Here is a 27,373-nt window from a genome sequence, read left to right on the forward strand (position 1 = left end):
GAGAGAGAGAGAGAGAGAGAGAGAGAGAGAGAGAGAGAGAGAGAGAGAGAGAGAGAGAAAGAGGAGGCCTAGTCCAAGTTACTGGACATTTAAGTATATTTCTTTCCCCCAAAAGGTTTTGAAAATAACATTTTTATCATGTGATAGCAATGCAACCATAAAGGCAATGGGTTTAATGGAAGTATTGACTAATAGGGAATTGATTAATAATTGATTAATAGAGAATTCTGACTTTTAATAAATTATAAGGCTTCTCATGTTGTGGGGAGGGAGCAATATGTGTGAGAGGCAGATAACCTTTGGGTAAGGCCACAGAAATTATAAGATCCCATTAGGTTTATTTGTTGACTACAAGAAAAACATTTGATTTGGTAGAGCAAAACCTTAAACTTAGACTCTTCTCCAAAAAGGCATCTCCCATGCATATAGCAAAATCATAAAAGATTCTCCAAAAGATATAATAATAGAAATACCATTATTCTATAACCATCCAGTTATTATTATCATCAAGCAAAGCATAAAACAGAAAAAGGTCAACTCTCCAAAGGTGCTTGCCACTGCCATGGAGGATGTCCAACACTATGTCCAAATGGAAGAGAGATTTATTATAAATATTGCTCCTGTACATGGTTGGTGTTGTGTTGATTGTATCAATTCCTGAAACATTGAAGAACCCCTTACTGAGATTTATAGTCTGTCATAGATTCTTTATCCAGGAAAAAAACAAATGGATGAAAAATGTCTATTGTTCACATTATGATACATTGTTGAATGGGCAGCCAATCAAACCAGTCCCTAGAATATATACAAGTGTTCCAAAAGTCTCAGAACAGTCTATTGAAGATTAAAACTGCACTAAGACTTTTGGAACACCTTGTAGATAGACACTGGGCCTAGAATTAAGCAGAAGGGGGTAGACTGGGTTGGATTCCCTTTGGGAAATGGCACTTTCATTTTAGTGATTCCAATCTTTTGCCTTACACAAAGGCCTATCTTTTTTTTTAACTTCAGTATGTAGGTAATACTATAAGGCTTCAAATCATGGAATATGGCATCTCTAAAGAATTAAAGTTCTGTATTGCCCAAAGTATAAGAAATTCATGCTAAGTGTAATTAGACTACAGCATATTACTAATGAAGAACTATGCAAGACAAGCAGCATAAAGGATACAATCTGAAGGACCTATGAACGGAAAAAGATGGAGGCCAATCATATCATGAGAATTGTGGGTGTGCATGGAGTGTATCCAGATGACCCAGGGAATACCCTGGTATAAGCATTACCATGAGTTCTTCTCCTTTCCCTTAGGAGAGATACTGTATTAGTGTCATATGCCATTTAACTGGAAGAATGGTGGTACTCATGACAGAAATAGGGAAATTAAGGGAAAAGAGGTATTTGGGGGAAAAATATGAGCTCAGTTTTGGATGTGTTGAGTTTACAATGCCTGGAGGACATCTAGTTCAAAATGTCCAATAGGTAGTTGGTGATATAGGACTAGAGCTCAAGAGAAAGACTAGGATTGGATATATAGATCCAGGAATCATTTGCATAGAAATGATCATTGAACCCTAAGAGTTGATGAGTAGAGAAAAGAATATGACCCAGTACAGATCCTTAAGACACACTCACAGTTAAGGAGTGAGAATTGGATCATGATCCAGCATGCACATCCTGGGGAGGCATCATCCATTATCACTATGGATTATGTGACTTCAGTAGGTCCTGAGGGAAGGTGAGACTGACCTTAGAGAGGGAATTGCTTGACTACCTAACAAACTTGCATTCTTTCCACCCTGAGGAAGCGCCAGTGGTAATGCCCACCCCTGGCACAACCGGGCACACTAGGTTCATGCTTTATGCCCACCTCTGGTGAGAGTTAGGGATAACTGAAAGATGTTCCACTAGTGTCCATTCAATGCAAAGACAGAGAGGAAGTTGAATGGATCCCTTATAAGGAATTTATAGGAAGATACAATAAGATGACACAGAATGAGAAGGCATGGATAGGTTGTACAATTGGAGGAATTAGCCACAATGATGGGATCAAAGTTTGGTTTTAGTGATAACTATATTTTATTGTGTGAGAAGTCCCCAGTTATGAACTGATCCTCATTTTAAAGTCAGTTATTTGGAATGAAGAATGCACTATGTGTCATAGAAACAATGTTTTAAATGGTAATGAACAAGAATTTTGGTTGAATCATGAAAGCTTCACAATAATAATTCAGTGGTTGGGTTTTCCCTAGAACATTAGCAATGATTCATGCCAAAAAAGGGCCTTGGTAATCATGTAAGTACTCAGGCTAACCAGATTGAATATAGGATAGGGTTTTCTTAATACAAGGAACACAAAGGACTTATGCCTGGTCCCATAAATGACTGTCTAAAATGCCCTTTCTTTTTAACTTGGGCCTCTACTTCTGCAGATACCAGTGAAGTCTTTTGTGGAGCCCTCCTCACATAGAAAGGAATTCAGATTTGCTAGTGAGCAAAACAATCTATTTCTCTCTCTGATGAGTTCCATCTAACTTCAGGTTCTACCCAGTATACTTGATCCATAACATAGAGATAGCTTCTGATTGTTTTCTCCATGTCACAGATCCCTGTGATGCCAGTCTTTCCCCTTCATGCCCCTGTCTGGTAGCAGCTCCTCTCCCTCCACATCTCTGCTAGGAAATGGTTCCTTCTCTTTGCTCTCCCTCAGTAGGATCTTTCTGGATCCTCCAGTTCAGGAATAGCTTTATGAAGTTTCTGGTCTCCTCTCCCACAGTAAGGTCTCTCTTCACTCAGACATTCTTCTCAAGTTCCCTTCTGTGTCTCCATCTGATGCCAGTTCCTTCACCGGAATGATGAAGCCATGGGCCTCTGGGAAACAAGCCAACTGTGTATATCAGCTTTTTAAAATACCAGCCCGAAAGTGTAGCTGAGGCATGAGAGCTAGCCAGAAGCAGAGTCAGTGACAGAACAAACCCTTCATCAACAGGTGAAGAAGGGCACAAGACAAGGGGAAGTTACAGTTTGTTTAGGGAAAATATATTTTGTCTTGGAAACCAAGAAGGAAGAGGAGTTTCCCTCTGGAACATGGAAATAGATAATCATTAAGGGAGGGGGGAGTGTTTTGAGGGAAGCAGGGGAAAGGGAAGTGATAATGAGACAAAAAAAAGAGAAAAAGAATTTTAAAACTGCATAGAAGAGGTCTAGAGAAAGTTCAGAAAGGGACACAGACAATGACAATGTAGGCACAACCCTATTAAATGACGTACTCAAAAAAGCCAAGCTGTGTATGGTAGATTCATGGTTTCATATCCTTTTGTCTTGTCCTTTGTATATAGAAATGCCCATTTGTAATAACTGCCAAGTTTGTAACAAAATTATTTTAAAAATAAAATTAATAACTCTTATCAGTATTAAAATAATACAAATAATTGATATTTGTATATGTTTGCTAAATAATAAAAATAAATTATATTTGTTATTACCACATTGATTTGTGGTAATTTTCTGTTAAATGGACTAATTATCCATAGAAACACATTTAATAATCTTTATGAAAGATACAGATGGTTAATATGTATGTCTTACATAGATAAGGGTTTATTTACATATAAATACTATTACTAATGCTACTACTTTCAGTCTTCATCCTCCTTGACCTTTCTGCAATTTTTGACATTCTTAACCATCCTTTTAGGATGCTTCCTTCCATTTTTGTGACCCTGCTCTCTCTTGGATTGTCTTCAACTATTCTGATTGTTCCTTCCTAAATCCTTTGTAAATCTTCATCCAAATCCTACCTCTAATGTGGTGTTTCCCAATGATGTGTTCTGGATCATCCTCTTCCCTCTCTTCTTCCTTCATATCCTCATCAATTCTCATGGGTTCAGTTATTATCTCTATATGGGTGACTCACAGATCTCTATATTTAAATATATTCTCTCTCTCTCTTTCTCCCCCTCTCTCTCTATCTGACCTCTTATCAACAACTGCTTATTGGATATTTTAAACTCAACATTTAGATCAGATTAGATCATTATCATTCCCCCCCAAATCCATCACTCTCCTATCCCTCTCTATTTCTATTTTGGGCATCAGCATTCTTCCAGCTACGCATGTTCACAACCTTGCAGTTATCCTTTACCCAACTCTCTCCATCACCCCAAATATCTAATCACTAATTTTCTCATTTCTATCTCCACAATATTTCTTGCATCCATTCATTTCTTTCCACTCAAATAGTCACCACCCTAATTAAGGCTCTCCACCTCTTACCTACACTAGTATAACAACCTCCCTAAATGGTCTCCCTACCTGCAAGCTCTCTTCTCCAGTTAATCCTCCCCAAAGCTGCCAAAGCGATATTTCTAAAGTAGAACTCTATGTCACTCCCCTGCCCACTGAATACCAGTGGCCTCCTAATACCTTTAGAATCAAACATATACCCATTTAAAGCCATTCAAAACCTGCCTCCAAGGAATTTTCTAGGCTATTTATACATTACTCTCTTTCACTTACTCTAGGGGCCAGACAGATGGGTCTCCTTGCTATTCCTTACTCACATTTCCCCTCCTATCTCTGAGTCTTTGCAAAACCTGTTCCCCTCTGCCTAGTTTTTTCCAAAGGTCAGTTCAAACACCACCTCCTACATGACAACTTTCCTGATCCCCCAACTATGCATATCTCCCCTGAAAAAAAATCACCTTCTATTTATGTGTTTATATATGTACGTGTGTATATGTACACTTACACACATGTACATATGTCCTTATATACAACTTTGTGTGTAGACACATATGTGTATTGTGTACTGTGGTTGTTGCTATTGTTCAGTTGTTTCAGTTGTGTCTGACTCTTCATGACCCCCTTTGGGGTTTTCTTGGCAAAGATACTGGAGTGGTTTGCCATTTCCTTCTTTAGCTCATTTTATAGTTGAGGAAACTGAGGCAGACAGGGTTAAGGTACTGACCTGCATTGTTAGAGGGAAATTCTTCAAGTGGAAATTTCTTGTATCAATAAAATTACAGACCAGTCTGTGTCCCTATTCTTTTGTTTATGTGTGTCCATATTGTCTCCTTGAGGACAGGTACTATTTTATTTTTGTCTTTGCATCCTCAATGCCTAGAACATACTAGATATTTAACAAATGCTCTTTGATTGATTGGCACGACTACTAATATAAATAATAATAGTAGTAATTCACATTTATGAGGTCTTTTCATGCTTTTAAAAGTTTGTACAGGACAACCCCATGGGATTGTTATTACAAATATTATTCACACTTTACATTTGAGGATAGTTGGGTTCATAGAAATTAAGTGACTTTTCTAAGTTCATGTAATAGTAAGGATGAAAGCAAGCATTTTAATTCAGGTCTCTCCTGATTCCAAGTCCAGTGTTATTTCCACTGTGTATGTATATACATAGAAGTTAATTTCAAATAATATAGGATTAAGAAAACAAAGCCACCAACAATGAACAATTCCATTTCCCTTCCTCTTTTTTTTAAATCTAAAACTCTAGTTCCAGCCTCTTTCCCAAAGCTTTTCCAGACTCTCTTCCTTGTGGTCCAAGACCCCTGACTTACAAAAACTAGAAAAGAATAGAAGTGGAGAAGGAAAAGTGAGGGAAGCAAATGACAACTACTTCCAAAAAGTCTTTTGCTCAGGGGTAGAACGGTCAGGCATATAATATAATCCTACTTAGTTTCATGTAATACTACTTAGGTATATAATATAATCCTACTGAGATTCATATAATATAATACTACTTAGATTCATAATATAGAACTGAAAAGAAACTTAGAAATCATCTAATCTAATTCCCTTATTTTAAAGATCTTGTTATGAGGAGATTATTTTCAATCAGATATGGGCAGAGGTGTGCTGATAAATGTTTAACAACTAGCTCTCTAAAAAATGTGCTCTCTAAAAAAATGTACACAGTACACACTTTTAAGCTTAATCTGCATTATTAATATTTTCTCTACCACTTCCATAAGTCTAGACAATCACCAAAATAATAAATCAAACCCTAAATTGCAGTATTTGCTGATTTCTGAGATGCAAATGCTCACATTGGAAATTTAACAGTCAGCTCTCATGAGCCAGTGTTCCAGTACACCACTAAGCAACAATATCCCAATTTTAATTATCTTCCATTAACTCATTTAAGGCAAATTAAAGTTAATGCAATTTAGAGTTTGGGAAACTATTTTAGCAATGACTATTTTAATACATAGTTGATTATCTGAAGCCCCATAATATGAATGATTGAAATCAATGCAGTAAAAATAAGTGTTGGTGAGGGGTGTGCTTCAGAGGCTGCTTTTCATAAGATTCACGAAAAGAGCTGCTATTATTGGTTATTTTTGCCCTCTTTATTGTTGTGCAGAGAACTGAAGAACAGAGAAAAATGGGGCAGGACATATGTGTCACTGTATGGCACTCCACTAAACCTGAGGGAAAGAGCACAGCCTCCAGTTGGGACCAGCTCTGTCCACCTACAAGTCACTTGGAGCAAAGACTGAGGCCACTGAAATGTGAATTGTATAGTATGGGAGAGACTGAAATAGCTTTGAGGTTCACCTACCAGAAAACCACCATCAAAAGGAAGGAGTCAGAAAATGAACAGTAGCAAAATAAAAGTAAAAAAGACTTAAAATGAGCAAAGATCTCAGGAAGAAGACAATTCAGTTAAATACTTTGAACACAAGTAGATTAACCAACAGAGAAGATATTAATAACCAAAGGAAATATGGCCCATGCTTCATGTTTATGAAGATCTTTAGACATCTATGGATAAATATTGCAAGATGAAGAAAAGTTAAACAGCACCTGGTGAGGCAAGGAAACTTATGGAAACTTGTAGGTTCCCAAGGGAGCATGAAACCATCTCAAGAGACCCCTTAATGGTTCAACAGAGGGGGAAAAAGTTTCAAAAAAGAAGAAAACATAAAATAAAAATGTATGGCCTATACTTAGAAATAATTGGTAGAAACAGAAAAACTTGAATCCATGGAGGCAAGTTCCAAGAAACAAAAGAAAAGACAAATGAACGGAAATGCAAATACACAAAAGTGAAAAATACTCTGGGAGAAGCAAAAAAGTAATGATGTTGAAAGAAAACATGATCTCCATAATGACAAAACATATCAGTACCATTCAACATTGAAAAACCCATAGGACAATTCATAGGGATTGTTGCACTAAAAAATAAAAAAAACAATCCTCTCTCTTCTGTGGAGGCAGCATGGTATAGCAGGGAGAGAAACTTGGCTTTTGATATTTACTATCTATATGAACTTGGGCAAGTCATTTACCTCTCTGTGCCTCAGTTGACTAATCTATAAAATTAGAGGATTGGATTAGATGGACTCTGAGGTTCCTATCAGTTCTAGGTCTATAAATCTATGTTCCTAAAATGGAGATGACCTCTTAGAGACTAAAGTCTCTTCTGGATTTAAATCAATGATTTTCTTATCATATCTGTTCTTTCAGGCCATCACTTTTCAGCTTCAGGAAGAGAATATTGTATCTAGTATCACAAGTACTTTCCTACTAGCAGGCACTTAATGCCTTCCTTTGCAGTTCTTGAGGATATTATCAACATATAATTTGAAGACATAGCTATAATAAGATGGGTCTTTCCTGAGTAATTAATGTGTATGTCATTTTACTTTTTAGGTAAGAACTGAAACTTTTCAAAAAGCATAAAATTATCTCTTCATATTCTAGATCTCTGTTAAGACAGGACAGGATGCTACATGAGGAAGTGGAATTGTCCCATCTGGACATGGGTCCAGAGGCCATGAGTAGGGACTGAGGGCCATGGCACAGGCTGTTGGTTTATGGAGCCAGGGAACCCAGAAAGGCATTAGCCAAAAAGGGGAAAGGAAGAAAATAAATATAATATATGTAAATAATATACATGTAACACCTATTATGTGCCAGGTACTGTGCTAAACACTTTTTACAAACATTATCTCATTTGGAAAAGTTCCAAAATGATGGAGGCCAGTCATTATGGACCAGTGTTACCGGTGATTGCGAAGCTGAGCTGAGAGTACTGAAGCAAAAGGTAAATTCAGATCAGAAGAGTGTCTGTCCATCCCAAGATCAAACACTTTGACCTCCTAGCTCACCATCTTCTTCCACTTCTGTGCTCAGCAATTTCATTTCACCTAAGTCACTCCCAGGAATGACCATACCTTTGACCTCACTATCACCCATTACCGTTTAACCCTCAAGATTCAGAACTCTGAAATACCCTTCTCAATCTAGCTTTCTATCCTTCTATCTCTCCCTCCACCTCACTCCTAACCTTCATCCCCATCACTATGACCTCCAGTCATTCTATTCCTCTCCAGTGTCCATTCTTGATTCTTTGGACTTTCTTTACCATGCTACTGAGACTTCCACCCTGGAAGTTCACTCTATCCCTAGACTTCTCACACTGGAAATATACTCTGCTTCTGCGGCCCCTCCTCTGACTGACCTCCTAGACCTTCCATTTAAAGGAAAGTGCCCAGGCCAGGCATGTCTTCTTTCATTCCTCTCTGGGCTTCATTTCTTACTATCTAGATTTTTTCTACCAAGTCCTCATAAGACTACCTTCTTATCCCCTTGATGTCATCCTTGATTCTCATTCTCCCTCCACCCTTCATATCTAATTAGTTGCCAGATCTGGTCCTTTCTTCTTCCACAATACCTCTTCCACATATGCTTCCTTCTCTCCATTCACACAGCCACTACCCTAATTCAGACACCACCTCTTAGCTGGACTACTGAAAGAGTCTCTTAATTGGTTTCCCCACCTCAAGTACCTCCCCTCTCTGATCCATCCACTACACAACTGCCAAATTAACTTTCCCTTTAAGGCAGGGAGACCAGTTTGGATGTGACTGCAACAGAGCAGTCAAGAGGTGATGAGAGTGTGTGAATAGGGAGAAGGGAGAGATGTGAGTGACATGTGGAGGTAAGGGAAGGAAGGGGAGGGGAAGGAAAGGGAATAGCTTTTATATATAGTGCCTACTGGGCTCCAGGCATTGTGCCAAGCCCCTTACAAGTATTATCTCAATTGATCATTTGATTTGGTAAAATGACCAGATCTAACAACTGATTAGATATGTGGGATGAGGGAGAATGAGGTATTGAAGGTGACCCAGGGGTCATGAACCTGAGCAACTCAGAGGATGGCAGTGTCCTCAAGAGGAATAGGGAAATTGGAAAGAAGGCTGGATTGGGGTGGGGAGGGGGGAGAATATAATATAATGAGATCCGTGATGCAAATCACATTTATTCATGCCTGCTCATCCTGAATAAATTCACTGTCCTATGAAAAACTGACATGTTATTGGGGATAAAGGGATGGATGAGAAGAAGCAGCTCTTACTTACCAACCTCTATATCAGAGCACAGAGCCCAGCACCCGCTTAAGCCACACATTGATCTGGGAGACAGGATGTGGATTTGCCAGGGTCTAGAGGCAGAGAATTTTGCTGCCACAACTACTGCGGGTGCCTGTGTTGTGGCTATGTTATAACTGCCCTAATGGGCTGGCTCTCAGGAGGCCAGCAGGAGGCAGTGGGTGTGAGGTGACTGAAAAAGTGTTGAGCCATAATGGGAGAAAGGGGTGGTATGTTGAGCCATAATGGGAGAAAAGGGTGGTATTCTTGTATTGGAGACAAGCTCATGATTGACTATTTCAGGAGGGAGGGGGATGTAACCCACTGTTTAAGTCATGAACAGCCTTTACTTAGGTGACCAAAGCTCTAAATGATTTTTATCTGGTCATTCTTAGATAAATAATCCTACCCATGAATATTCAGTTTTCACCTGGGGCCTTCACATATGCAGATATAACTGGCACCTTGTGGGAATAAGAAATTAACTTTGTGATGAGATGGTATGAATGGGAATGGACAAGAATCCTCACCTGCTTCCTTTATGTGCTTGTAAACATCATCAGAACCAGCAGAGGAATATGGAATGTCATCATGGGCCACAAAATCAATCTGTCCAAGAAAGAAAAAGGGAAATATCACTGCTGAGTTGGAGGGTGGAGGAAGCGGTACCTGAAGTCTTGGAAGGAGAGAAAGGTTGGGGAATGCCTTCCTGGCATTAGGCACCTGAATTTGAAATTCATATTTGTAGTCAGAATCCTTTCATCAAAGATACGTTGCACTCTTTATTTTCATCAAAATCAGTGGAATCTGGGCTGAAAAAGTTGAGTTTATTTTCTCTGCTGGCTTTTCTTTCTCCCACATTATAACTGGGCATGGCCAAGGGTTCGGTTCTTGGCCCTGGATTCTTCTTGCCCTCAGAGAATCCATAGATTTTCCTGGATGCTATCATCTCTGTCCCCCAGCCTGGAATGCCTTCTATCCTCATCTCTACTTCCTGGCTTCCTTTACAGGAAAACTTTCCTGATCTCCCTTGATAATAGTGCCTTCCCTCTCTTGATTATTTCCTATTTATCCTGTATATATAGTTTGTACATTGTTTTTTCCATGTTGTCTCCCTCATTAGACTGTGGGCTCATTGAGAACAGGGACTGCTGTTTATCTTGTTTATCTCCAGAATTTGGCACAGTGCCTGGAACTTAGTAGGTGCTTAATAAAATAAAAACTATTGACTGACTATAGCTCCCAAATCTCTATCTCCAGTTCTGTCCCCTTTCCAGCCTCATAGCTAATAATGGCCCTCTATGTGGACCACATCATGCTTTGTAAATCACTTTCACATCCTTTTTCTCATTTGACCCTCATGACCCATCCTGGCCTGTAGGTATTATCATACCCATTTTAGAAATGAGGAGGCTGAGGTTCAAAGAAATTAGGTGATTTGTTACTCATCTGGTTGGTGCAGAGAAAGGTTGTGGAAAATAATATAATCTGATCTTAAGATTTCTGGCTTTTTCCATTATATACCAACCACCTCACTATGATTTCCAATTCAATGTGTCAAAAACTGAATACATCGCCCTGTATCTTCTCCCCCTACCTTCTCTGTCAATGACACAACTATTCTTCCATATACTCAGGCTCAAAATCTTCAAGTCAAATTCAACTCATCTTCCTCATTTAGCCAGCTACTGATTCCTGATTATTTTACTTCAAAATATCTTTCTTGTCAGTTTTTTCTTTTCCTGTCCCTGGCACCCCAGTCCAGACCCTTCTCCCTTCTTCATGCCTGAATGACTGCAATGGCTTCCAAACTGGCCTTCCTTACTTCTTGCTCTCCTTGGAATTTATCCTGTTTGCAGATGTTGGATAGGACTGTTCCTAAAATCAATGCTTCCTTCATGTCATTCCTTGTTAAAACAAACAAACAAAAACCATTGACAACTTTATGCTTGACTTTCAAGGTCCCCAATGGTCTGATTCCAGTTTATTTATCCAATTTTTTTCATTCCTTCCCCAACTAATAATAACTGATGGTTACATAGGGTTCTGCATTTTGTAAAATACTTTTCATCCATGTTCCATAAACTTTAACTTCAAGATATCCCTCTGAAGTCAGTGAAGTATCACCTCCAACTTATAGGTGAGGACACAGGCTCAGAGAAGTTACATGACTTGCCCATTGTCACTCAGTTACTAAGTTAGGGCACAGAATTTGAACCCAGGGCTTTTAAGTACTCTATCCACAACACCACACTCAAGATTTAGGGTTTTGTTTATTTGTTTGTTCTCTTTCTATGATCTGTCAAAATCCTACTCATCCTTTGTGGTCCATTTCAAGTGCTACCGCCTTCATGAAGGTTTTCTAAGGTCTCCAGCCCTCCCACCCGACCCCCACCAAATGTGTCAAATGTGTCCACACAAGAGAAGATGTTCTCTTGCACCACCAACCCCCCACAGTGTTTTGTGCCTTTACTAATGAGAGAAATGATTATTTCTCTTTTGTATTTAGTAACTAATTATTGAATTACGACCAAGATTTTACCCCTTTTCTACTTCCTTATTCAGAAATCGGAGGGGCGGCTAGGTGGCACAGTGAATAGAGTACCAGCCCTGGAGTCAGGAGGACCTGGATTCAACTCTGGGATCAGACACTTAACACAAAACTAGCCATGTGACCTTGGGCAAGTCACTTAACCCCAATTGTCCCACCTTCCTCCCTCCAAAAAGCAAAAAAAAGACATCAGCCCCTGTAGGTTATTCAGGCAGGAAGACCTTAACGTGCAGGGTGGATACTGAGAGGAAGACTCAGATCTGTTGAAAATATAAAGTTCAGTGAAATGGTGGATTCCAGACTACTGTGTTTTACTTAGATATCTGGAGAAATGTAGATTCTCCTTTTTGCAAGGTGGGTGATATGGATACAGATAATTTTCTTTGACGGAAACTGAGTGATCAAAGTCATGTACCCCAGACTCTTATTAAAATAGGTCTACCTCTCATCATAATATTCATTTTCTCATTAATTGTTAACCAATCAGAGTTGATTTCCACCCTCAGAAACACCCACTCTTCCAAAGGTATATATTGAATGAGTTCCATGAGGGGTCTTTGGTCTAAGAGAGATGGCCAAATGATCATCCTTTTTTTTTTAATAACATGCTAGCATTAGTAATAAAATGTAATAAAATTAGTAATAAAATTCCAGAAACTGTCTCTCAAACTTTATATATGTATGTGTGTGTATGTGTATAATATAGTTAACTTAGAAGCAACATGGCTTAGTAGAAAGAGGGCTAGGAAGAGCTGAGTTCACATCCTGCTTCCAACTCATACTGATGGTGTGGCCTGGGCAAATCACTCAATCTTTCGGTGTTCTGGCTCACTCTCTAAGACTATAAGTTGCAGCAAATGTATTGACCCACATTGGTAGAGGGGTTTCCTCACCTGGGCATTACCTGTAGACACTGAAATCCTAGGGCCAGCCTGTCATTTCACTATACTGGACTATATGTCCCTTTGCACATAGCGTAGTGAGTAGCTCACACGTATCAAGGCTTTAATGAGTTAAACTGAATGAAATTGAACATTTGATGACTCTATCTACCTTCGCACACATTGTTTCCCATGTCCTACTTTCTCCTAGCTCCCTATTCAATTTTTGCTCATCTTTAATGTTTAGAGTCAATTCAGCCTCTTCCAAGTGACCTTCCTTGAGCACTAAATGTTCATTGATCTCCCTCTTCTCTAAACTATACCAACACAACCGAGCATTCCAGTTACTTACACACTGCCTTGTACTGTTCACTTTTATTTTATGTGTGCTAATTTTGTCTAGTTAAGGACGCAGTAAGCTCCTTGAGGCCAAAGACTATATCTTTTACTTCATCTGTATCTCCCATCATGCTGAGCATAGGCTGAGCCTATAATTGTACTAAATAAGTACTCAAGATTGATTGGAAAGAATAATTTTGTAGTTTTCCCCTTTCTTTCCTTTTTACTAGAAAATTGTTTGATTTTCCTTCTATTACACACACACACACACACACACACACACACACGGGTGCTTAATTCCTGTTCTTTTCTGTGTAGCTAAGTTTAAAAATAGAAAAATCACTCAAATGGAACTTAACCTTATTTTTTTTTCATGCACACAAAGGCAGAGCACAGCTCCTCACATAGCTGGTAGGGGGATGCAAATCTTATCATTTTCTGAAGACCAAACAAATGTTCCCCCACCACCACCTTTTCTCCCATTTAAAGAAATCTTGTATACATATAAGCAGCTTACAGGGATGCAAGGTCTTCTAGTGTTAACTTGATCTGCCCACTAGTAGAATCCATAGATTCCCATGCAAAGGATATGGATGAATGAGAAATACCTTGTGTTTTTCTAGGAACTCTGGTGTGAGTGTCCATGGAGCATCTCTAATGACTTCATCTACATAGCGACAGTGCCGGAGAGCCTCATATCTTTCTGTTTCATTCATTACTGTGAAGCCTTTGAATTTGTGAGTGAGGTCATCACTGCAAACTGAAAAAAAAACACAAGCAAAGTCACTGAAGATGTTTACAATGTTCAGGCTTTTCGGTCTGCTTAATCAGAAGTCTTTGAAGAGAATCCCACTAATTTAGCCAAAAAAAAGGGGGGGGGAGCATCAGAGAAGTGGAGGGGTCAGGGTGATCTGCTGCAGTTAGCTCACAGCTCCCCACAGTAATGGAAGATAAAGATGGCCCAGAGAGCTGCAATCTACTGATGAACCGGGCATGTCATTTTAGCTATTAGTTTCAATCTCATTTCCCATCAAACCTTTTACCTGAGCTGTTATCCAAACTGCCCAATCTGAGTTGTGTAACCTTTTACTTCCCCTTTCTACTGCCTTGGAAAATTACTAATCAGAAAAGAAAAAGAAAAAAAGGAGAGAGCTGGCCAGAGGGGGATAGAGAGGAAAGAAGAGGCTCATGCATGACCTGGGTAAGCAAGCTTTGAACATGAAGAACTCATTGTAGTTTAGGTGCTGGGGCTGGTGTGAGTCATGTTCACACCTAGACATATATGTATGAAGACATATACATGATCTTTTTCTCATGCTCTTCTTTTCACTGGGTTGTATGAAAGAGTGATCCTGATGTATCCAAATTGGGAAGTGCGGTCCAGAATACCAGAATGATCAAGGAAGCCTTTACTGAAGACTTCAGAAGAAAAAGAAAGATGCCCATGCTATAGTCATAGTTCTGATACAAGTTTCTTAGGTCTCTGGTTTTCAGTTTCCTGATCTGTAAAATGGGTATGGGAATATTGTTCTCCTAACAATCTTAGAGCAGATACTGGGAGTCATATTTGAATTAATCTTAAAAATCAAGAAATTATTAAAATGTTGATATTCACATTATCCAAAGACTACTTACTTCTAGTAAGGAATGGAAACTTTTTCATAGCCTTCTAACGTATTGGGGAAAAGACTTGATGTGAACAAAATTTTAGGGGCAATAAGGTATAGTACATAGAGCCCTGAACTTTGAGACAAAAAGGTCTGAATGCAATCGGTGATGCACTGGTGAATTTTTAACCTGCTGTAATATAATGCCAAAAGAAAGGCAACTTCCCAGGTTCAAAATACCAGCATAGGTGCTCTCTATTTTATTCAGTGACAAACCAAGAACAGAGAAGATCAAAACATGACATCATTCAAAATACAGCATTTACTAAGTGTGATTAAATAATCTCCAAGGACTACCCCACCCCAGGATCTTCCAATCATTCAATCAATTACAAAGTCCCTGTTCTAAATACTACTCCACCCCTAGGCTATACCTTAATTAAGTCCACCACAAAACCCCTCTTCTCAAATGGAGATTAGTTTCCAAACATAAGGTCAAAAGTTCCCCACCCCTGGATCACAATTGAATCTACCCCAGAGTTACATCAAGTTTAAACACAGCACTTAATACCCAAATGGAGGTCTTTTCTTCATCTTGACACGAGGCAAGTTCTCAGCAATCTTAGTTCCTGGGGAGACAAGGCTTAGCAAGGCCATAAGATACATTGCCAGTCCCTTCATGAATTTATCCTCTGTCTGTAGAACAGCCCTAGAACCCCTGAACACATTAGCAAAGCCCTCTCCCAGGATTTCTGTAAACATACAACAAGAAAATCCTTCTTCAGGGCTTCTGAACCAACAGAAAGGCTCCCAGACCCCTGCAACAACAGCACTGTCCTTCACCAGTGGACAGTATTCATTCTGTCTGCAGGACAGTCTCCAGACCCCTGCAACAACAGCACTGTCCCTCACCAGTGGACAGTATTCACTCTCTGTCTGCAGGACAGTCTCAGGGCTTCTTAGCGAACAGCCAGGTTCCAGGACTTCTTCAACAAAAGGACTGTCTTTCACCAGTGGACAAATCTGGCAAAACAACATCAAAACAGACAGACAAAGTACCAGCAAAACAGCCATGTCTCCTCAGTCCTTGGCAGCTCAGGGGGCAGGTCTCAAAAGTCCAGGGCAATTCAAAGTGGCCACCAGCAATTCTCTTAGTCTCTCTCTCTCCACGAGGTGCTGCTTCCAAAAAGATCTTCCGCCTCTCTCTTATCTCTCCAAATCTACATCACCAGCTCCTCCCAGTTCAGGACTTTCTTTTCACATCAACAAGCCCATCCCACAGGTGGGATTAACAAACTCTGGGTTTTAATACAATCAATTTGAAAACCAAGCCAATACAGGGGAATCTTTAATTGCCATTACTATCACACCTGCTATCTGGGAAAAAAAATTAAAAAGCACAAGATTGACTTTTAAGCTTAATTTGAATTATTAACACTTTCTACTGCCCTTTCTTAGGTCTAGACAATGAACAGAACACTAAATCAAACTCTGATTTGTAGCATCTGCCAATTTCAGAGTGGCAAAAATTGAAAATTTAACAAGAGCCAGTAAGAGCTGGTTCTGGCACAGCTCGATAAGCATCCTGCCTCAAATATTTTATTAGTTGTGTGATAGGACTAATGTCAACCAAGATTCCCACTCCTCCCACAAAAGGAGTTTTCCCTAAAAGATGACAAAGCTGTGTCCCCAAACCTAATTGTCCCTGTAGCCTTGCCTCCCTTGACCCATATTTCTGATCACCTAAGAAAATAAAAAGTTCCACCTACATGGACCTTTCTCACTTGGTGGGCATCTGAAGATAATGCTAGTCATTGTATTCTGCCCTTCTTCTGACCTGACAAGTTTCCATATGGAGTCAGATGAGAGGGTGTCCCTTCTATAAAAACCAAGTTCCATTTTATTCTTGTATATCTTTGCTGTATTAGTGAAAAGTAAACCTCCTTTGGGTAACTGATGACTTACAAACATCTCATTTCATCTCTAAATTGACCCTCTGCTAACAGGGTGCTGCTGGGCAGCATGAGCAAGCCACTTCAGCTCTTTTGGGCTTAAAGCCTATGCAAAATAAGATAATGGTAGCATCAGCCCAACGGAGTTATTCTGAGTTTTAATAAAGATAATGTCTATAACGTGTTTTGCAAACCATAAAATGCTTTGTAGAGTTGAGCTATTCGCTCACTGATCTTGCTGACAGCAAGAAACTCAAGATGAGTTTGGGACTGACCCACAAAGTATACCCAGAAATGGTTCCACATTGTTTGGGCAACTCTCACAGCTCTGATTTTAAGAAAATCATGATAGTTAATATAACATAATTACAGAATTTATGGTTTACAAAATAGGTACAAATATAACATAGAAATTACATTTTATGGGGCGGCTAGGTGGCATAGTGAATAGAGCACCAGCCCTGGAGTCAGGAGGACCTGAGTCCAAATTCGGCCTCAGACACTTAAGTCACTTAACCCCAATTGTCCTGCATCCCCTCACCTCCAAAAAAGCAAAAAAAAAAAAAATTACATTTTACAAAGTGCTTTCCTCACAATGACCCCATGAAGTAATTAGCACAAATTTTACTATCCCTATTTTATTGACCAGAAAAGTAAGACCAAAAAGAAGTTAAGTGAGCCCAGGGTCACAGTGGAGCCAAGATTCAAATCCAGATGTCTTGATTCTAAACTGATTGCTCTTTTCATTAGTTTTTGCCGATCATTGTTTACATGGTTTTACTATCTCATTTATGAGTCCGTTAACATCTATTTCTCGGTTTCTTTTGCTTGATTTTTGTTCTGTTTTTGTTTTGGGGGTGGCAGTTATGTATATTTTTAAAAGTAGTCTTAAATCCTTTTTGGAAGTAGGTGTGTATCCTTAATACAGTAAATTGGATAGTTTTTGCCTGTTTTCTTGGACAGAACAAGTTTGTCTCAACTCTCATTGAGATGTGTCAATTGATTCCAAGCATCTTGCAGCATCAGTGATAATGAAAGAGGACACTTCCAATTCTGGTCACTCCTGAGACAAGGCTAACCACAAAGTTGGCAGTTCTGCCACACAGTAGGGATTGCTTTATGGAACAGCTGCACAGGTGAGGTTCTTGCCAATTACAGTTTTTAAAGATGCCATTTGTTGTTGTTTAGTGGATCAATTGTGTGACTCTTTGTGATGCCATTTGGGTTTTTTTTGGCAAAGATACTGGAATGGTTTTCCATTTCCTCCTCCAAAGACGCCTTGGTGTATTTTAAAAGCAGTACAAGTAGCAGAGGGAATTGTGGCCAGAGTGGTCATATGGCATTCTGGTCATATGACAGTCACCCAGAATTTCTTTTGAGCTTGAGCACTGGTTAAGCATGTTATATGTTGCAGTCTAACCTAAGCCATTCATGCTTTAATGAAATGCTGTTCGATTTCAGAATGAAAGATTTTGAACTAGCAGAATGTAGCTAAAAGGGGTGGGGAACAGGGTAGAATGTCTTCAGATATCAACACTCAAAAGCGTTCTGCCCAGGAAGAACAAGAAGTCAGCTCTACCAGAGATCATATGGTCCTCTAAAAGGAAACAGACATATTCAGAAGGCAGCTTAAGTATAGCCTTTAAACAAAATAGTTTTAATGTGGATGAGACCAAATGTTGCTAAAAATGTGGCTTTTTACAATTGGGGTAACAAAACCACTAGGTGGCAGTAATAGAGTGTCATATGGTGTTACTAATTGCAATATGGATTTTTTTTAAAAGCAGAAATTCAAAATGGTGGAATCACCTCTACTATCTGAATAACAAAAATTGATTTTGTAGTATAGATATCAGAACTTGTCCTTCCTTTGAAAAACACTGAGGATATAAGCTCAAAGCTGAATCACCACCACAAGTAACAGTTTCAAGGGTTACTTGATAAATTGAAGCCACTCACTTATTTGAAAGATGGACAAAATAAAGAGGAAGTGTATGTAGAAACACAAATGCATGTGTGTCTAGAGTACATCATTCTAAAGAGGGCAGAGAGAGTGCAGGTGAACATTTATAGGCCCATAGACAGAGCTGGAAGGAACTTTAGAGGTCATTCAGTCCATTCCCTTCATTTTACAGATGAAGAAACTGAGGTAATTTGATGAACCTTTCCTGGTTCAAAAGTCCTTTCCCTCAGTAAACACCCTGTCTTGGGGGATTTGGGTCTTAGCTTTTTTTGTGTTATGGACCCCTTTGAAACTCTGGTCAGAATAATGGTTTTTTTTTCAGTTATTAAAATATATACTATCATATTCAAATAAAGATATATATATTTTTTCCTTTCAAACTTCACAGTTCCCCTAAAATATATCCATGGGGTCCCCAGACCCCAGGTTCAGAACCCATAATTTAAGATGATTACTCTCAATTCAGTCTTACCCATATTCCTTTGGAAATCTTATGCAGATGAGTGACTAGGGACCAAAGTGGGAATTCAATTTATTGCCTGGAGGCAAGTTCATTATGCTCTTTATATGCAAATGAGCCATTCCACCCTTCCATACTTCCTTGGAGGAGGCCTGTATATTTTGTATCAGAAAACTTTCCCTTTTACATTTCAATGTCTCTGTCATTTAGGGACCACAGGCCTTCAATTTTGCTGAAGACTTTCATACATATATTGAGGCAGCAACTGCACTAAAACTTTTGGGATACTCTATATATCTATTTGTCTGCCTATCATCTATCTATCTATCTATCTGTCTGTCTGTCTGTCTGTCTACTTATCTATCTATCCCTTTATCATCTATCTTCCTTTCATCTATTTATACATATGTGTATGCATAATACATGTCTATGTATATATCACATATGTATATGTTTGTGCACATATGCACATATGGTGCTTTATAAAAGCACTATTTATATATCAGTTATTATTACAATACCAGGCCATCTATTTTTCTAGTTGACCTTGTCTTTTTCCTTAATGTCACTGATAATGTCTTTTAGAGCCCTGCTCACATATGAATCCTCACTTGTAATATACCACACTTGGAGCAAGAAGTGAAGGAACTGGGAACACCAAGTAGTAATGGAAATTGAGTGAACCACACAAACTTAATCTTGTAACTTAATTCTGGAGCTAGCTCAGTTCCCTTTCTATTCAGTTATGAACCTAGTCCAATTTCTGTCCTGTGAGAAACTTTATTCAGTTGTGGGAATTGTGAGAAAACTTTATTGCCTTGTTTGAACCTAAACTTGCATGGCTGGTAAGCTGGCCTGCTATTGCTTAGAGACCCTTAACTAAGGACCCAGGTTATGTTGAACAGAAACTCAGCTCCAAAGACTGATGCAAGGAGTTTTCTCACAATTATGCATCTCAAGCAACCACTATGTCTTATCTGAAAATTGGCCCCATACTGATCAATCAGTTATTGTTTCCATGCTCCTTTGATTGCTTATGACACTTGAGGGGAGTGGAACACCACTTTTTTCTGATTTCAGGAAATTGTACCTGTTCTCTCTCTGCTCCAGAGTTGGAAAGTCCCTAATATTTCCTTCCATTAGAAATTAGATTACACTGGTTAATTGTTTTCTTTTAATTAATTGGTCTGATTTGATTAATTGTTTTTAATGCATAAAACTCTGTTTCCCCCTGAATTCTCAGTCTATTGCCAAAGCTGAGGAAGTCTACTGGTCCCAATTTATTGGGCAACTGGCTTAGTAAATTGATATGTTAGGAAGGTCAAATCTTTATTTTCTCACTCATTTTGTCTTGGGTTTGCCCAACATTGGTACTAGACTATCCTTGTTGAATATCTTATCTATGCTATCTTTGGCTAAGTAATCTTTTACTTTTATTTATTTTTTTTTTTGTTAACTGTTGAATGGCCTACAAGCCTGAACTAACAGGGACTGGCCTAAGGCATGCACACCCAAATGAAGGAAGAACTCTGAGACTCTCCTCAAAGAGGTAAATAAAAGAGTTGGTAGGATTAGTTGCATCATGAACTCAAAAGAAACAAGAAATATAATTTTATGGGACAGTTAGTCATCAAGTTTGCATGATGATGATAATGAGCATAAGCAGAGATGATTATGAAGATAATTGCAACTTGCCTAACATCTGTTTTAGAAGATAATAGCAGATGACACACAGCATGTGTTTGCAAAACACTTTACATGCATTATCTCATTTGATCTTCATCATAACCCTGTGAGGTTGCCCATTCCCGTTTTACAGATGAGGAAACTCAACTTCAAATAGAATAAGTGACTTGTCTATAGTCATACCATTGAAGGAAAGGAAATTCATACCCATGTCTCTACTGATTCCTAGATAGAGTGCTGGGCAGGCCTAAAGCCAGAAAAGAACTGAGTTCAAATCTGACCTCGGACACTTACTAGCTATGTGGGAAAGTCACTTAACCCTGTTTGCCTCAGTTTCCTCATCTGCAAAATGAGCCAGAGAAGGAAATGGTAAACCACTAGAGTATCTTTGTCAAGAAAATCCCAAATGGGGTCACAAAGAGTCTGATATAATTGAAATGATTGGACAATAACAACAAACTCTGCTGGCTCCAAATCTAGCATAGTGTCCTTTTTACTGCACGATATTGGAGGAGTAGAGAATTTTTTTTTAAGCAATCAGGGTTAAGTAACTTGCTCAAGGTTACACGGCCAGTTATTTCTGGGTGTGGCGCTGAGTATCTGAGCCCAGATTTGATCCCCAGGTCATCCCGACACTGGAGCCTTACTCACTGAGCCACCTGGCCACCCATGAGTAGAGAATTTTTATTAAGAATTTAGCAAGAGTCCCTAAACTAAGTTAACACATATTTTTAAATTCAATGACTCAAATGAGAAAATAGATGGTAATTAAAATGGCAAAAGTTATGCTTGAAAATATGGTTGAGGAGCAAGCAATGAAAAAGGGTATTCCTTTATATTGTGAATATTTTCTTCAATAAGAATGAGGTTTCTTTATGTGTTGGTTTGATTTCCCAGCATTGTTTATGGGCCACTATCAGAGAGGTTTGCGTCTTCTGCATTACCTGTGGAGTAAAATAAAGGTAATTCTTCATTTCCCACCCTGCCTCACTGTCCTCCTCTGAACTTCTCCATCATCCCCCCTCAACAAGCACCTTCTCCCCTCCCCCTTTTCTTTTTTCCCTATACTGTCTTCCCCTAATAAATTGTAAACTCCTTGAGGGCAGGGACTGTCTTTTGCCTTTCTTTGTATCATCAGCACAGTGCCTTTCACATAGCAGGCACTTAATAAAAGTTTATTGACTGTGAGTCCAATAATCCTGCTTACACAGGATCTGGGAGGATCTTATCTATCAAAGCCTTGATTATATTCTAAGATTATAGTTTAGGAACTGAAAGAGACTTCAACAACTACTATCCAGTTGATTATTTATTCAACAAATATTTATTAGTATAATTTCTTATTTTACAGATGAGACAAAAAATGACCTGAAAAGTTAAATGATTCACCCATAGAGACTCTGGCATGAAGCATTAAGTGTAGGATTTAAACTCAGGTCTTCTTTTTAGATCTTATAGGTCTGTGCCCAAGGTAAGACCCAAACTGTATAAACCCAGAGCTCAGGCATATAGGCCACAGATTACATACACATTTGTGAAAGGTCAGTGATTCTATTAGTATAAGGAACTTCCAATAGGATAACTTCATCCAACAATGAAGATGCAACCTTTCTATGACCGGATAGATAAATCATAGAGAGTTGTATAAGACACCTAGAGGTGGTAAATCACTCAGCTAGTAAGAGTTAGAGGCAAGATTTGAACTAAGGTCTTTCTAACTCTAAGCTCAGCACAGCATATATTGTGTCATGATATTTCTATGTCTCTGTTTCTCTCTCTCTCTTGCTATATGCATAGATATGTAACAAAAATGCTATACAAGACTTCCCAAACCCTTCCACAGGTATATGTATATAAATGTGCATATGTATATCTTCCACTGAAATCTTATCCTCATAACTTATTTTAGCATGGAGGTAGATCTGGGCTCTTAAAGACTATACTAGCAAAGCACAAGTTCTAGAAGATTCTACCTAGCTAGTGTTAGTTTACAGGAATAATCATCTGAAATTGGACATTCCCACTTATTTGGGAATCAGCAAAGACGAATGAAAGCTGATGATTTGGGAACTTTCCCTCGTCTATTTAGGGGTGCCAAGCAGTAGGAAGAGGATTGATATAAAGGTAGTCTAGTCATATATAGAATTCAGATCACAGGGGTCACCTGTACTTTGGGGAATCATCAGTGGAGGAAGTATTGGGCTGAAAGTCTGGTAGAGGTTGGGAAGTTCTGTGTGCAGTATCTGTCTAGTGATGTTTTATGGGTCTACTCCCCTAATGATGAATGACATGTGGTTGGCAGGTGCATGTCCCACTGAAAGTTCATACTTTGCATTGCTCCCACAGATATCTACAAACCCTCTGAATGCTACTTCCTAGAACCTATAAACATTATGAATTTTCTCTTCCTTTTCCCTGTATTTTGTTCCTGATGGGTACTCATTTTCACACAGAGCCTTCAGAGCCCCTGTACTGAGGTTGAGGACAGCATAACAATCTGCCACGGGTCATTTAAATATTTTATGGGTCCACAGTATAATTTGATTGGGAAACGCTTCCTCACAGCATCTAGTGTCTGAGGCCGGATTTGTACTCAGGAAGATGCATCTCCCTGACTCCAGGTCCAACACTCTAACCACCGCTCCACCTATGGGACTTCAGGACCACCTATTGTTACCTTTCTGCCCCTTAAAAAGAAGACTGAACACAGTTCTTTCCTATATTCCTTCTTCCTAACAATTCTCAAGATTACTATCTGTTTGGTTTTCCTACCTTCTGTGTGAATGTAGTAAAGGTGCTTGCAACTCTCAAGCACCTTCCCATTCATCCATTCTCTTCAGAAGTATGTATTAAATAGTGACCTTTTCCTCTTCTACATTATATTATATTTTAAATACAGAAAAGTCACTTCTATCTTCAAAACTAGAGCTCATAATAAATAATGTTAACTCTGCTTCTAGATTCCCTAGTGATTTAAAGAAACAAAGCATGAAAACAATCAAGCATTAAGAATGACCCAAGTTTACTGTGACATCATCTCAACCCACTTGAAAGAAGGAAGTTGGGTCTCTTTTGTTTTTTGTTTTTGTTTTTTTTTTGTCTTTTTCTCCTGTACTTCTTGGTGCCTCCCCCAAGAGGAGGAAGGCCTTCTATCTATCTACTATGTTGGTTATCATTCAGATATGTTCTTCATTATTCTATCACTCCCTAGAGGAACTGGCTACAGTATTTACACAGGCAGGACTAGCTGAACTCATTCAATCCTACCATTCAGAGAGGAACCAAGGCAAGGTTAAAAAGGGGAGGCTTTTTGGTAGACTTCTCCATACAGGATAATAATAAGACTCCAGAGACAGGGTTAGGGGTCAGGCAGAGTTAAAATGAAGAATATTGTTATGCCTTAGTGACTTAACAATTTTTATGTTTCTTTAGGGTATTATGTTTTTCTAAGCTAATTGATTAGTAAATCTTCTTAACGCTCAACTTGTCTTCAGAGAATACTTGGATCCAGAGAAAAGTGTTGATGAGATTTCACTATTCTCCAGGACAGAAGACTGGTCATGTGATTCTCCTGATCAAAAAGTTTTAGTGGTTCCTCGTTACCACTAGGATGCCTTTGGTTGACATTCAAAGATCTTCACAATTTCACTCCAACTGATTATAACCCACCTTTAGAAGTTTCATTGAAAGACTTGGATGGGGAACAAGGAGAGATGGGGGAAGAGCTGGCTGTGGGCATAAAGTCCCTTTTCCAGTGTTCTCCAGAGTCCAAGGAGATTTCCAATTTGATCTGAGTGCAAACTAAGCAGAGATTTGCTGATCCTGACCTTGGGGCAGTAGAATTGTGATCAGGAGAGGTAGATGTGCCAAGTACAGAAGGAAGGGGGAAGCAAAGAGGAAGGAGAAGGAAAGAGAGCAGATGGGAGGTTACCGATGTCTGTGGAGTCCTGAGCCAGGGCAATAAGGATGCTGCAAGGATAAACAAAGTCCAGGATAAATCCTATGCTGCTAATACAGTGTTCTGGAAAAAAAGGACTGGAGATTTTCCGTAATGGAAAATTGCCCTCTCTCCCATAGGTTTCTTAAGTGGGTCACTTAATTATTTTATATCCCCACCACCACTTTGCCTCCCAGATTGGGAAGGTATTTACCTTTGTTTTAAATGTTTATTTGGTTTTTTAAGTAGATAAATATATAAAAGCTGTGATCAACAAAAGGTCTCAGATGTGGATGTATGCTAGAAAAGAGAGGGAAAAAGAGTAATCTTTGTTGTAGAGAAATAAAGGTCTGGTTTGGACTGAACCTAGGGATTCAGGAGCTACTTTTGAAAAGTTCAACAAAATGGATAAATGATATCAAATTGTATAGCCCGGCAATGAATCTGGGATTCAGGTACCTCTGGAGATATTGCAAGTCTTTAAGAATAAGGACTACAAGAGAAGAAAAAACCTTCCATTAGCTTTAGCTACGCTTTTTTGCCTGGCTTTTAAAAACCACCAAGACATGCCATGGAAGGGAGGAGGAAGTAAGCTTCTTTGAAAAGGGAAAGCCACCCCTCTAAAGGGCCAGCTAGGTGGCGCAGTGGATAGAGTGCCTGGTCTGGAGTCAGGATGACTCATCTGGCCTCAGACACTTACTAGCTGCATGACCCTGCGCAAGTCACTTAACCCTTTTGCTTCAGTTTCCTCATCTGTAAAAATGAACTGGAGAGGGAAATGGCAAATCATTCCAATATTAAAAAAAAAACAAAACCCAAATGGAGTCACGAAGAGTCAGCTGCTACTGAGCAACAACAACTACACAAAGGGAGAGGGACCAAGAAGCACGAGCATGCTGAATAAGCCTACTGTGTCCTTGGATGGATGACAGTGTGGTCTGCCCAGCTCTCCAGCACCACCTGCTTCCTCCACTGTTCTGGACATTCCACTTGACTCCTCATGTATTACATGTCCAGCTGTTATGGTTGCTGTCCCTACCATGCACTATTCCTCCACCATCTTCCGCATTCCATCTATACCTTTGCCTGAGATGGCTCCCAGGAGTGAACTGCTCCTCCTCCCCACCTCTACCTCTTATAATCTGTAGCTCCAATCAAAGCTCAGATCCAGAGCCTTTCCTAATACCCCTTCCCATTCCCCCAAATAACCTTGTATATAATCTATATTTACTTATTTGTGTATATATTCTTCTTCTCAAGTGGAGTGTAAGCTTCCAGGGGGTAGGAACTGTTTCATTTTTGTTTTTGTAGCCTCAATGATTAGCACATAGTTAGTGATGAATATGTACTTGTTGAATTAAGAGCAAAGTTTTTATTAAGATCATCAGTTTAAAATTAAGAGCAGATGTCCTTTGAAGAAAATACATTGGAATTTAGTATTAGAGGCTCTTTCTCACCCTCCCATATATGTTTGTTCATACTGGCCCCACATACCATATCTAAATCTCTTTCTCCTGACATACGTTGCATAAATATTCAATTGAATTCAAGTTTTTATTAAATTCCCACTGTACACATAGCACTATATTAAATGTGTATAAAAGGCAGAGACCATGCTTGCCCATAGTCATTCTGATTCTTCTTGGTAAAAAATATGGAAAAAATAAGAATAAAATTACTTTGCCCTAAAATCTCTCAGAAATATAAGATTATGTCTGCTAAATGATTGAATTTCATGGAGAAAGACACAATGGAAAGCACAGTTATCCTTGGTACTATTATTATTATTCCAGGGCACTGAGAAGAGGTGGTATCTACATCTACCTTCATGCTCTCTCTGTTACTGGATGATTTTCTTTTTTTGGGGGGGGAAGCAGTTGGGATTAAGTGACTTGCCCACAGATTTAAGTATCTGTGGCTGTAAAAAAAAATTTTTTTTAATGATCTTTTCTTCCTAGATTGGACAGAACACAGGCAAGTTAGAAATCATTGCCATTACCATGCAGTCTGAATCAAAAATATAACAGTATTTTATGTTATTTTATTTTTATGACAGGCAGGACATCCACTCAGGAATCAGATAAGGGAAAGAAGTTCAGATCTTACCTCCTACCAGCAAGTAGCTGTTGGGAAACAATGTTTTAGCTTGCATAAGTGCTCTGGCATGGCCAGAATGGAAGAGGTCGAATATTCCATCTGCATATACTCTAACAGGTCTGTCAACTGTGGACAAAAAGAAACACAGTAATCAGAAAGGGGGAAAATAACATTTATGAGCCAGTCAGTTGATTAATATTCATTAAGCTCCTACTATGTGCCAGGCACTGTGCTTAATGCTGGGAATATAGATAGGAAAAAGAAACAGTCCCTGCCCTTCCAGGAACTCACAATCTAACGGGAGAAGATACCCAAAAGGAGACTGAAAAGTGGGGGAGGGCAAGGGAAGGTAGCCTTTTCAGGGCCGTGATGATGGAGACGTCCAGAAGAGAGTATGTAACCGGATGGGAGATGAGGAGATGTTAGGCTCAGCACCCTCCTTAAACGGAAGTTCTGGGAGGACCTCTCCACCAATCTCCTCCAATCAGAGGGGCCT

General features: G+C 39.1%; 1 protein-coding gene across 1 annotated transcript in view; it reads right to left on the reverse strand.

Moving 5' to 3' along the window:
• Positions 1–27,373, reverse strand: part of PCYT1B (phosphate cytidylyltransferase 1B, choline) — a 103,802-nt gene that overhangs the window by 23,416 nt on the left and 53,013 nt on the right. The window contains exons 3-5 of the mRNA XM_069065645.1: positions 26,887–27,003; positions 13,784–13,935; positions 9,935–10,013 (exon numbers count right to left, since the gene is read on the reverse strand). Of these exons, the coding sequence (XP_068921746.1) occupies positions 9,935–10,013; positions 13,784–13,935; positions 26,887–27,003 (348 nt within the window). The remainder of the gene's footprint in view (positions 1–9,934; positions 10,014–13,783; positions 13,936–26,886; positions 27,004–27,373) is intronic.

The sequence above is a fragment of the Petaurus breviceps genome, unplaced genomic scaffold (genome assembly GCF_028583685.1).
Source record: "Petaurus breviceps papuanus isolate PSGF00001 unplaced genomic scaffold, PetGlider_PUasm1.0 90696, whole genome shotgun sequence".
NCBI lineage: Eukaryota > Metazoa > Chordata > Mammalia > Diprotodontia > Petauridae > Petaurus > Petaurus breviceps.